General features: G+C 47.4%; 1 protein-coding gene across 3 annotated transcripts in view; it reads left to right on the forward strand.

The window, feature by feature from the left end:
- Positions 1–12,213, forward strand: part of IP6K2 (inositol hexakisphosphate kinase 2) — a 29,308-nt gene extending 17,095 nt beyond the window's left edge. For 2 of the 3 annotated variants that reach the window (XM_036079678.2, XM_036079685.2), the window contains exons 2-6: positions 2,256–2,587; positions 4,513–4,735; positions 7,050–7,225; positions 10,814–10,989; positions 11,438–12,213. In XM_036079678.2, the coding sequence (XP_035935571.1) occupies positions 2,386–2,587; positions 4,513–4,735; positions 7,050–7,225; positions 10,814–10,989; positions 11,438–11,938 (1,278 nt within the window). In that variant the 5' untranslated portion in view covers positions 2,256–2,385 and the 3' untranslated portion in view covers positions 11,939–12,213. Of the gene's footprint in view, positions 1–835; positions 861–2,255; positions 2,588–4,512; positions 4,736–7,049; positions 7,226–10,813; positions 10,990–11,437 lie in introns of those variants that run through there. The other variant, XM_078078473.1, reaches the window with a different exon arrangement.
- Positions 12,214–12,933: the final 720 nt, after the last annotated feature.

The following is a 12,933-nucleotide window of genomic DNA, read 5'->3' on the forward strand; positions in this document are numbered from 1 at the left end:
ATTGAATACACTTAAGGAATTTTGAACAGAGTTGGAAAGGGATTCACATTGGTGTTAACCATTACTCTGACGACTAAAGCAGTTTATACTTTAAGGAAAGGTTTGGATTGTGTTTCTAAAGCCTGGACCGTGAGGAGCGTCTTGTACCTTGACAAGTAATTATGGTACCTCGTTTGTTCTTGGGTACTGGGAGACCGACCGAATCAGTACAGTAGCTTTTCTTTGGTATTGCTCTTACTCCAGAGGTCTTCTCAGTGGATTAGTATGAACTAGTCTGTGTAGACCCTAAGGAAGGTCTGGTGTGGCCAAGTATCTCAGAGCTCCACCTTCTGGAGAGAGTCTGGAATGGCTGGAATGTACTCATCCTTGGAGCTTAGAAACCTTCTCAGCACATGCCCTCCTGAGGGCTTCTGTGATGATGAGAAGGTGGTGCCAGGAGAGAAATCAGGACCTTTGGTTTTCATCTCTGTGCATATAGGAAAGCTTATTGATTCCTGATCCTCGAGTCCAGTTGGAGCCCAGAGTCGGATCTCTCTAAAAAGAGATTAACAACCTGTTTAAACTTTTTAAGAGAGGCTGTGTTATAAATAGAAAATATACGTGGTGAAGGCACCCTCACACCAGGCTAAATGTCCCATGTACATGGGAGGAATGCTGTATCAGGGCACTAGTTTCAAAGACCCTGGGACCTAGAGGTGGTCCTGTGAGGACATCCAACAGTTTGAGGTTCATTTGGGAGCTGTGGCTTGTTGTCCCTGGCCCTGGATGAGTTTCCTCACCTCCCCAAATCAGCTTCATTGTTTGCAACAGAGAGGAGAATAGTGTCTTCTTCACGGAAAGTATCCCACGGACCAAATGAGGTAAGTTTCTGTAATGAGCCTAGCATGTAATGGGTGCTTTACTCACCTTAGAGGACAGTGGGCACATCTTCAGCAGACCTGTTCTCATCACCAGCATGTCAGTTGGGGTAATGGGAACTGGAAGAGTTCTCATTAAGAACCCTACAGATAATGGAATGTCCCATGCCCTGTAGTGCTAGTAGCAGCGGTGTAGTCTGTAAACTACAGGCAGAAAACAACTAGCTTGATATGCCTTGAAGTGGTTAACGGCTGCATAGAGGTTGCTTTGCTGAGATCTGGGGTGTTTAGGGATGCAAAGTCAGGTCTAAGGCCCTGAACCTCAGAGTGGATGAGGGAGCCCTGATTACCCCAGGAGCACAGCTTTGGTTTAAAGGTGTGCCCCAGCTTTTGGAGATCAGGATAGAATTGATAAAAATAGTCAGTGACCTAGAACACCATGTATCTTTTTAAATGGAGTTAGCCAGCCTTGATCAGTTGTTTTTAGATACAGACGTTAATCATTAAAGCTAGGCCCAAGCTCCACTGCTAATAAGGTTAATGGGGCTTGTCTTTGGCCTTGGGGTTGGAGGGAGGGGAGTGGACACCCTGGGGGAGTAAATCTTACCAGATGGTGAGTAAGCAGGTTTTCCCTTTAACTGCATTTTATAAAAATATAATTAACAACTAAGAACCCTGATGTAATCTACGATGATGAGGCAGTGTAGGTTCAACATCATTTCTAACAAACGTATCACTCTGATGGGAGATATTGATAACCGGAAGGCAATGGCATGTGTGGGGGCAGGTAGTTACGTGGGCAGTTATCTTCCTCTCATTTTTGCTCTGAACCTAAAACTACTCTAAAAAATAAAGTATTAAAAATATGTATGTATGGGGGCGCCTTGGTGGCTCAGTCGGTTAAGCGGCTGCCTTCGCTCAGGTCGTGGTCCCGGGGTCCTGGAATGGAGCCCTGGCGCGGGCTCCCTGCTAAGCGGGGAGGCTGCTTCTCCCTCTGCCCCTCCCCCGGCTCGTGCGCGCGAGCGCGCGAGCGCTCTCTCAAATAAAATCTTTAAAAAAATGTATGAAGTTAATCTTACTAGAAGATGGTAAGATTTAAACTGAATTATTTGGTTTGAAATGGGCCTTTACCTTATCGTGGCTTTGCATTTTTCCCGCCTAGTGGAGGGCACGGGTAATTTGGGGACACCTGGGGCCAGTCCCTGCGTGTTGGAATCTGGCCCCGCCCCGCGGTATCTCCGGCTGTTTGTTGCTGCGGGAGGAGGCGGAGCCGGGGTGGGCGGCGTGGGCGGGGCCCTGCCTGAGCTCCGGCTGTTTGTCTTTCTGCTGAAGTGCTCTCGGCTCTAAGGCGGTTCCCAGGACGCTTCCAATGCCAGTGTCTCTCTTTGCTTCCGGCAGAGCGCCCTGGCCCGCGCGACCGAGGACTTGAGGCCAGACAGACGGACGCACGGACAGACGACAGACGGAGGACGCGCTGGCCGCTGGACCCCGCTGCCTCCCCCTTCTCCCTGCCGCCTGCGCCTGGAGGATGAGCCCAGCCTTCAGGGCCATGGACGTGGAGCCCCGCACCAAGGGCGTCCTGCTGGAGCCCTTTGTCCACCAGGTCGGGGGGCACTCATGCGTGCTCCGCTTCAACGAGACGACCCTATGCAAGCCCCTGGTTCCGAGGGAGCACCAGTTCTACGAGACCCTCCCAGCCGAGATGCGCAAATTCACTCCCCAGTACAAAGGTGAGCCCCCGCTGCCATAGGGGTCCCCATCGCCTGGCGAGGAGATGCGAGGCGGCGCAGCCGTGGAAGGCCCGGGCAGCCATCCCGGGAGCCCTCACCCCTCCCCTCACTCTTGTGTTTTCCCTCCTCCTCCTCTTGGCCCTGAGCCCAGCGCCTCACACCCTCAGTTTGCAAGCCCTGGTAAGATTGCTCAATTGTTTTGTTTTGTGGATTTGTTTTGAGTTTATTTTTGGTGGAAGTGTAGTTGTGTTTTATGTTCAGGTGTCTCTTGATCACAGTAACCCATAGCCCCCATGGGGGAACAGCGGGGGAAGACTTTGGGAGGATTTTACCCAGAATCCTTGCAGCCTGCTTTTTGTCCTCCAGGAAACCAGAAGCCCTGGTGATTAGGTAGGCTGGGAGCAGGGTTGAGTCAGATGGAATGCAGGAGTGGGAGGCCTGTGCTGATTAGCTGAAGCCCTTTGCTATTACGGAATGTCCCTGAAATTGCAACGTTGTGGCAACCCTTTGATTCACATATGGTGACTCTCTCTTTCTTTTTATAATGCATTTTTGGGGGTGACATCAGCAGCCACCAGCATGGTGTGGTCTTTCCTGGGGTGGGGGGATATTTTGTAAATCAAAGAATCCATTAAAAGAAAGAAATTAAATATACATTGCCTGGTTATACAAAAGACTCTTGAACAACTTAGGTTCTTCTGGGACTGTTGAAACATGCTCTTTGAAGACAGAATGTACTGGGCGCCTCTCTCTGTACTCTGAATATGCATGTGTGTTATGGTGGGGAGGTGGGGGAGTTGAGGGCCCTCACTTGGTCCTTCTCTGTTGTTTTTTCCAGGACAAAGCCAAAGGCCCCTTGTTAGCTGGCCGCCCCTGCCCCCTTTTCCCCCCTGGTTCTTTCCCCATGGCCACAGGGAAGTGTGGTCCCCTGAATTCCCCACCCCAGCTCCTCTGCTCCTCTGCGCCCAGAGCCAGGGACCACCTCAGAAGTGTCATCTCTCTCTGAGCACGCATTCCCCTGCAGCGAGCGAGCGAGCGGGCGGGCAGCAAGGACTGAGCAAATTGAGTGATCCCGGGCCAGAGAGGCCTGGGAGGAAAGGTGTTCAGCCAGTCGGTTGTAAGGCGCTCGTCGGCACCTGCTGAAACGCTCCCACCTGGCAGCCCCCTCCTCAAAGACTGTCTAATTACACATGGCAGGTTCTAGAGACTCAAGGGGGAGAGCTGCTTTCAAGGCCACCACGCGTCTGTGCTCCCGGCCCGACCCTATTTGCCTTGTGTTCATTTTGTTCTTTTGTGACTGCAAAGACCAATAAAGTAACATGTTTGAGGACAAAAGGCTTGGGGTGCCCACCCGTGTGGGGGTGCTGCAAGAAGCCTTTGCTAGGGTGTCTGTTGTGCTGTGTGGTTTGTTTTGTTTACTCCTTTATTTTGTTTTGCTTGCCCAGTCTTCCCTACCCTTGGATGCTTCTTACCCCTCAGGGCAAACCTTTGTTCCCCCTGTGTTCAGGCTCTGCTTTAAAGCAAGCCTCAGGCCTTCAGAGTTTCTGTTTAGGGCATCAAAAAATCCCACAAGATATAAAGAGCAAATGTTTTTACGTCTCTCTTAGGATTAGAAGAATTACATAAAACTTAATAAACATTTTCAATGATGGAAAAATGTGTCTTGTAATTCTTTGGCTCTTGCCTTGTTGAGTGCATCAGAGAGGAAGACTCTCGGCCATGTTTGCTCCCTAATCGCTTGTCTTGTATGGTGTCATCTTTTCTAGCTGTTTTGATATTTGTTAGGTTTGCAGATGAGTTTGGGGCCTCTGGCAACATAGAGACTAAGGAACAGGGTAAGAAAAAAACAAATGTTACAATCATGTTATTTATAACACATCTTCTGTGGAATTAAAAGTTCTCTCTGCTCCTCACCCCCCTTTCAGGTGTGGTGTCTGTACGCTTTGAAGAAGATGAAGACAGGAACTTATGTTTAATAGCATATCCATTAAAGGGGGACCACGGAACTGTGGACAGTGTAGACAATTCAGACTGTGAACCAAAAAGTAAGCTCCTGAGATGGACAAACAAAAAACATCATGTCCTAGAAACAGAAAAGAGCCCCAAGGACTGGGTGAGGCAGCACAGGAAAGAGGAGAAGATGAAGAGGTACGTATGAACTGAGGGGGGGGGGCACTCTGTACTCTGTGGAAGGGGAGGTGTCGGGATCGTAGTTACAGCCCAGGTTCCTGGAGCTAGGGACTCAAATGATGGACTTAGTAGGTGCCTTGTCACTCAGTGGCCAGTTCCCAGGTGGCAGCTTCTCTTTAATGACTCTGGGTTACACTTTTGAAGTTTGTGTTAAATATTAGCATTTTAAGATGAGTATTTTTGAAATAGAAAATAGAAAAGACATAGTAGACGTTTTCTTAATGTATTATATGTGAAGCTAAAAGGCAATGCCATTTATCTCTTCAGCACTGAGGTTACCTTTGGATTGTAGAAATAATCACATTTATTTTTTTTAAATTTTTCTTTTAAAAAAAAGATGTATTTAGAGAGAGAGCATGCACGCACACATGAGTGTGCAGCGGGGAGGGGCAGAGGGAGAGGTAGAGAGAGAATCTTAAGCAGACTCCCTGCTGAGCTTGGAAGCCTATGCTGGGCTCGATCTCATGACCCTGAGATCATGACCTGAGCTGAAACCAAGAGTTGGACACTTAACCACCTGAGCCACCTAGGCACCCCAGAAATACCACATTTCGTTCATATTTTATAATTAGGACAAAAGATAATCACTTGATTTTTCAAATATAGGTTGGGTGTGTACAAAAAGGGAGTTTTGTGCACTTTCTAAAATAAAAATGACTTTTACCAAATTTATGGAAAGCTTCATAAAAATGTACCTTTTTTTTTTAATATTTCATTTATTTGAGAGAGAGCATGGGTTGGGGAGGGGGAGGGGCATAGGGAGAGGGAGAAGCAGAGTCCCTGAGGAGCAGGGAGTCCGATGACATGGGGCTTGATCCCAGAACCCTGAGATCATGACCTGAGCTGAAGGCAGATGCTTAACCGACTGAGCCACCCAGGTGCCCCCTTAAAAATGTACCTTTAAAAAAAAATTTTAAGTGCAATTTTACCACTTTGGCCTTTGAAAATATATCCTAAGTCTAGGAGCTGATTTTTATTTTATTTATTTATTTTTAATTAAAAAAAAAAAAACCTTTTTTTTAAGTAGGCTCCCTGCCCAGTGGGGAGCCCAACTTGGGGCTTGAATTCACAACCCTGAGATCAAGACCTGAACTAAGATTCAAGAGTCAGATGCTTAACTGATTGAGCCACCCAGGCACCCCTAGGAATTGATTTTTAAATGGAAGTTATAAACAAAGGAAAGTACAGACTTACAATGAATCAGATTTGCACCATATCACCCAAATCCACTTATATTAATGCAGACATGGAGCACCTGGGTGGGTCAGTCAGGTAAGTGTCCAACTCTTGATTTTGGCTCAGGTCATGATCTCAGGATCGTGAGGTGGAGCCTGCTTAGGATTCTCTATCTCCCTCTCCCTCTGCCCCTTCCCTGATCTCTGTCAAAAAAAAAAAAAAAAAGCAGATATAACGAAGTCATCTAATTTGTTGTTTATTCTGCCTTATAAATGTCATTAGCCTTTTGTTAGGATATAACCTGCTAGTTAATTTATTTTGAAATAAAGTCTAATCATACAAGGTAAGAAAAAAATGACTCTGGATTAAATTATGCCATTTTGGATAAATAGCTACAGTGGCAGCTATAAAAGAGTTTTAGTCACTCACTGCTTCTGCAGCTGCCCTGTGCCAGGCCCTGTGCTGCATCCTGGGGATGCAGCCGTAACCGAGACAGGAGCCATCCCAGCACCTCAGGTTGTTCACTGATGGTGAGAGACAAAATGGTCAGTTACGTATCCCTGAAATGTAGGATCCACCTATACAGAGCCTTCCAGGTGCCACTCCTTGGCAGAGCTTGTAAAAATATAAATAATATATATAAATCGAAGTACTTACAATGTAGTTAAGGACGTTGGCTTATTCCCATGGGATTTCAATTCAGCTTTTCCCAGTCTCCAGCATTTGGAATCAGGGAACCTGCATGTATCAGAAGCCAGGGGGGTGGTACCACCTAGAAGAACAGGGCAGTAAAGACTGCTTGGGAGGGAGTGGTGGGGGTGCAGGGGTGGAGGCAGAGGCTGTTCTTGCATCTTAGGTTTTCCCTACTGTAGCAAAAACAGTGAGCTGGCCCCTTAATTTTTTAAAAATCAACTTTTTGAGGTATAATACACTTAATAATAAAATGTATCCGTTTGAAGTGTTTAATGTATACACTGAAACCACCACCACATCAAGATCTCCAGCTTCCCACCACTCCAAAAGTTCTTTCATGCCTCTTTGGCCCTGAATTTTGATAAGAGATTGTGATTTATTGGCTTCTTGTCTCCTTACACAGCCATAAATTAGAAGAAGAATTTGAGTGGTTAAAGAAATCTGAAGTCCTGTACTACAGTGTAGAGAAAAAGGGGAATGTCAGTTCCCAGCTTAAACACTATAACCCTTGGAGCATGAAGTGTCACCAGCAACAGTTACAGAGAATGAAGGAGAATGCAAAACATCGGAACCAGTACAGTATCCTTTGTTCACGGAGTATCTCTGCCTTGGGGGAGAAGAGGGTGGGTGAGATGCTAAGAGCGCAGAGAAGTTGGGTTTCTTTTCTAGTCACGGTTGTGCCAGGGCACCCTGTGCAGTAACCACGGGCAGATATCCGTTCCCATGGGAACAGGGGCTGGTCTGGGAACACAGGTGGGGGGGAAGCAGGTGACGGGCATCCCATGGAGGGACCAGCCTGCATCAGGGAGCCTTTAGCCTAGAGTGCAAGGGGCTGATTTGTGTTTTCAGAAGTTCCCTTGCTTACCTGCCAGGGTTGGGGTGGCGGGTGGGTGCTGACCTTTCAGTCCTGGTTCACCAGACTGGCACATGAAGAATAGCACAGGGGCCTTTCTTTTTCCCCCTGCTAGCCCATTAAGCTGTGTTTCACTGATTTCTTTCTTTTTTTAATCTTATGAGGGGGAAATTCCTCAGAATTGAGCATGCTTTATTTTTTATTTTTAACTTTTTACTTTTTTTATTTATTTATAAATTTATAAATTTTTACACATTTAGTTTTATTGTAACAAAGCAACTTGTACACTTGCATCATCTTTCCTTTCCAGTGAAACAAAAAGAAAATTTAAAAATAAACAGGAACAAAATTACAATAGAGAATGTCAATTCCAAATAAGATCATACAGGTTCTACTGATTCTCCCATCGAGTGGCAGCGGTCAAGTCATCATTAGGAGAGAGTTTTATTTTAAATATTTATTTATTTGACAGAGAGAGACAGCGAGAGAAGGAACACAAGCAGGGGGAGTGGGAGAGGGAGAAGCAGGCTCTCCACTGAGCAGGGAGCCCGATGCAGGGCTGGATCCCAGGACCCTGGGATCATGACCTGAGCCGAAGGCAGATGCCTAATGACTGAGCCACCCAGGCGCCCCCTACTAGGGGATATTTTAAACATGTTAAACATAGAATAATACTTTGAATTTATAAGTACCAGTGACCCAGGTTCAGCAGTTAACTCACTTATGTCCGACTCATGCCATGACTGTCTTCTTACACTTAGCACCCTCAGCCGAGCTCTTTCTGAAGTGTTTCATGGATCTCTAAGAGAAGGATATTTTAAGACATTATTACCATTATTGCTCCTTAAAAGTAGACAATAATTCCTTATTATCAAATATCTAGTCTGTGTCCACATTTTCCTAATTGTCTCATAAATCTGTTTTTACTGATGGATTGTTTGATTGGGGATCCATGTGAGGTTTGTATGTTGTATTTGGTCGAAATGTTTAAGTTTTTTTAAATACCCTTTCTGTTTTTTCTTCTTGGAAATTTCTTGTCAAAGAAACTAGGTGTTTGGGGTGTCTGGGTTGTGCAGTCAGTTAAGCGGCTGACTCTTGGTTTCAGCTCAGGTCCTGATCTCAGGATCATGAGATCAAGCCCCGAGTCGGGCTCTATGCTCAGCGGACAGTCTGCTTGAAACTCTCTCCCTCTCCCCCTCCAATAAATAAATCTTTAAAAAAAAAGAAAAAAAGAAAAACTAGGTCTTCTAAAGTTTCCTACCATCTGGATTTTACTGATTACATTCCTGTGGTGTCTTTTACATGTTACTCTTTTCCCTCTGTTTCCATTAAGTTGATAATTTGATCTCCAGGCTTGATCAATTCAGGGTCAGTTTTGGGGTGGGGCCAAGAATCCTTCTGCGATGGTATTGGCCGTACGCAAGTGCACTATTTTTTTTTTTTTTTTAAAGGTTTTATTTATTTGACAGAGAGAAAGACAGCCAGAGAGGGAACACAAGCAGGGGGAGTGGGAGAGGGAGAAGCAGGCTTCCCGCCGAGCAGGGAGCCCGATGCGGGGCTTGATCCCAGGACCCTGGGATCATGACCTGAGCCGAAGGCAGACACTTAACAACTGAGCCACCCAGGCGCCCCCGTACGCAAGTGCACTATTTGTCTTTCTCTCCTGTATTGCTGTTGCCTTAGATCATTTTTCCACTAGGCAGTTTTCTACTTTTGTAGTTCCTTAGCTGGAATCTGTAAAGATAAACTTTTTCTCATCAACTATATGCTTATCCTGAAGTATAGTTGATATAGGAAAGGCAGATTAAATGTTTCTTTTCTTTTATTTACTAAATACTTGGAATAATGGGTGGGTTTTTCAACATCTTCCAAAGGTGACCAATGGGTTTTTCAGCATCATTATGAATCTGTGAATTTAAACATACTTGATGTGGTTTAGTCCATTGCAGTTTTTATCTGTACTGATGCACAAATTCTCCCATGTTTGGTCTTTTAAAATAGGCTCTTGAGTCCTTCTGACACAATCACGATAGTCTGTGATGACTGTCTTACTTTCTAGTATGAAAAGATGCTCCAGGGCCATGTATGTTTCCTGCTCCAGATGTGAGTTCCTCATTTCTCTAAGGCAGGAGTCACAAGCCTTTTCAGGCGGGGGCCAAATAGTAAATGTTTCAGGCTTTGCAGGCAGTACGGTCTGTCACAGCTCTGCCATCGTGGCACGAAAGTACCCATAGATGATAATGTACATGAGTGAGCGTGACTGTATCCCAGTAAAACTGTGGTCACCAAGATTTGCATATCATTTAATTTTCATGTTTCGTGAAGTATTATGTATATTTTTTGATGACCTAAAAATTTAAGAACGATTTCTGGTTTGCAAGCCATACAAGTAGGGAGCCATAGTTCACCAATCCCTGCCCTAGGAAAACTGGTCTGGGTGCTGGGGTGCTCATACATCTAGCAGGTCATTGTTTCTAGACCTTTTCGGTGCCACACAGTGGGGAAATACACATTTATTTATTTATTTTTTAAGATTTTATTTATTTATTTGACGGAGAGAGAGAAACAGGTTCCCCACTGGGCTGAGAACCTGCTGAGGGGCTCGATCCCAGGACCCTGGGATCATGACCTGAGCTGAAGGCAGATGCTTAACTGACTGAGCCACCCAGATGCCCCAATACACATTCATTTTATTTTATTTTAAAGATTTTATTTATTTATTTATTAGAGAGAGAGAGAAATAGTGACAGAGAACATGAGTGGGGAGGAGAGGGAGAAACAGGCTCCCCGCTGAGCAGGGAGCCCAATGCGGGGCTCGATCCCAGGACTCCGGGGTCATGGTCCAAGCTGAAGGCAGATGCTCACCTGACTGAGCCACCCAGATGCCCCAATACACATTTATTTTAAAGAGAAAATTTTTCATGAGTTCATATCGATATTTCAGTTCACATATAAGGCTACAGGACTTACTTATTTAATATTCTGTTTATAACTTAGTACAGTCTGGTGCGGAACCCTCTTCCCACACCTTGCTGAGTTCAGGAAGTGGTGTGTGTGTATGTCTCCCAGGCTGGGGGAAGCCCAGGCCTGTGTTGAGTCTGGACCCAGGCAGTTCCCTGACAAGAACTGAATACGCCTTTTAGCCCTCTAGTCAGCCTTGGGCTCCCTACATGGGGGGATAGCAGGACTGGCAGGGCCTTCTGTGGACTCAGGCTTCTTTGAGACTCTGTGTGCAGGCATTGTGCCCTGGGAGTGCCAAGGCCCCATGCAGCAGCACCTTCTCTTTAGAGGGAGGATTGTCCTTAACCACTCAGAATTCATCTTACTGGAAAACCTGACTTCCCGCTATGAGGTGCCTTGTGTCCTGGACCTCAAGATGGGTACCCGCCAGCACGGTGACGATGCTTCAGAGGAGAAGGCAGCCAACCAGATCCGCAAGTGCCAGCAGAGCACATCTGCAGTCATCGGTGTCCGTGTGTGTGGCATGCAGGTGAGGGGGATGCAGGTGTATAGCGTGGGCTGGCTAGGGCATCCAGCAGCTGCCACTCCCGAACCCTGGCGTAGTCCTGTTTTCCCAAGATTCCAGCGTGACTGAGGGAGTCTCTCGCTCTCTGGTTAGGAAGAAAGCATGCGTGCTTGGGTGAACCCTCTGGGGCTCACCTGGTTGACTGAGTCCAGAGCCTCTGGGCAGGAGCGGGAATAAAGGCAAGAAGGTTAGTCCCTCTCCCCCGATCCATACACTAAGCAGGGGTCTGTGGACGGAACCAGGTCAGAGGGCTGCATCCTGAGTGGTGGTTGATCAGAGAGGATAGTGTCTTGTGTGACTGGTGTACTTAACAGGTTAAAGGATCTGATCCAGGCTGTCCTGTGCTGCCGTTGCCCAGGTGCAGGCTTTGCGATGGCTGCCAGTACCTAACCCACTGGTCTCCCTCCCACAGGTGTACCAGGCAGGCAGCGGGCAGCTTATGTTCATGAACAAGTACCACGGACGGAAGCTATCGGTGCAGGGCTTCAAGGAGGCACTTTTCCAGTTTTTCCACAACGGTCGGTACCTGCGCCGTGAGCTCCTGGGCCCGGTGCTTAAGAAGCTGACTGAGCTCAAGGCCATTTTGGAGCGACAGGAGTCCTACCGCTTCTACTCAAGCTCCCTACTGGTCATCTATGATGGCAAGGAATGGCCTGAGGTGGCCCTGGACTCAGATGCTGAGGACTTGGAGGACCTGTCAGAGGAGTCAGCTGACGAGTCTGCCGGTGCCTATGCCTACAAGCCCATCGGCACCAGCTCAGTGGACGTGCGCATGATCGACTTTGCACACACCACCTGCAGGCTGTATGGCGAGGACAGCGTGGTACATGAGGGCCAGGATGCTGGCTATATCTTTGGACTCCAGAGCCTGATAGACATTGTCACAGAGATAAGTGAGGAAAGCGGGGAGTGAGCCTGCTGGCTGCACCAGCGCTTGAGAGACTCTCTGTGTCCCAGGCACAGCTGTGCTGCGTCGGGGAGGAGGCCAGTGTGGCCAGGCCGTTGGCCCCTGCAGCCTGGAGCTGACGTGCAGAGGCCTCTGTGAGTCCCAGCCTGAGCCAGCCCCAACTGCGTTCGGAGTCTTTTATTTATTTTAACTATTTCTTCAACATTCCACATTTGATGATGCAGATACCTCTTTCTTCCCTGAGTGTAAATGTTCTAATACAAATCTTTTTGTTAATTGTACACAGTGCTGCTGTCGTTCTTACTAGGGCCGGGCAGCCAGCCCCCTTCCCAACCCTCAGAAGCCCCACACATGCTGTCTCCTCCACCCTAGCCCAGGAATATTCTTCTTGCCACTGCCCCCACCTCATAGACCTACTAAAGTCACCACAGCTTCTTGGCTTGGCCCTTAGGTCTCTTTGGGGTCTCTGCTGGCCTAGTATGCTAGCACCCGCTAAGCAAAGAACTACTTGACTTCTTGATACAGGTCTTTTCCCTCTCCTCCATGCAGCTTAAGACAAAGTTGGGCAGCATGTGTGCCAGACCTTGGATCCAGCTCCTGCACTGTGATGTCAGGTGTCCTAGAGCAAACTGGGGCCTTGAGGAGCTGTCAGGCTCTGGTCTGCTGGCAGCCATGGGCTCCACAATAAAAGGTCCTAGGAGGTGGGGGGTCCCAGTGAGAAAGGGTGTTCCTCTTAACCACACCACATGTCACCACTGCTACCCACCACTATGCCAGTCTCATCTGTCCAGCTCCAGCCAAGGCAGCCCCTAAGAGCTACTTCTTTGCTAGGAGGGTTCTGGGAGGTGTGGCAGGAGGTCTTGAACTGCAGAACCAGGCACCAGGGAGAAGAGCACAGACCCAAAGCCAAGAAGGTAGGGTCTTGTCCAGTTCTAGCAGCCCCACACCTCCCTGAAACTCCCAGCACCTCCTCTCCAAGGCTCACTATGCCTATGTGCACT

The sequence above is a fragment of the Halichoerus grypus genome, chromosome 1 (genome assembly GCF_964656455.1).
Source record: "Halichoerus grypus chromosome 1, mHalGry1.hap1.1, whole genome shotgun sequence".
Taxonomy (NCBI): Eukaryota; Metazoa; Chordata; class Mammalia; order Carnivora; family Phocidae; genus Halichoerus; species Halichoerus grypus.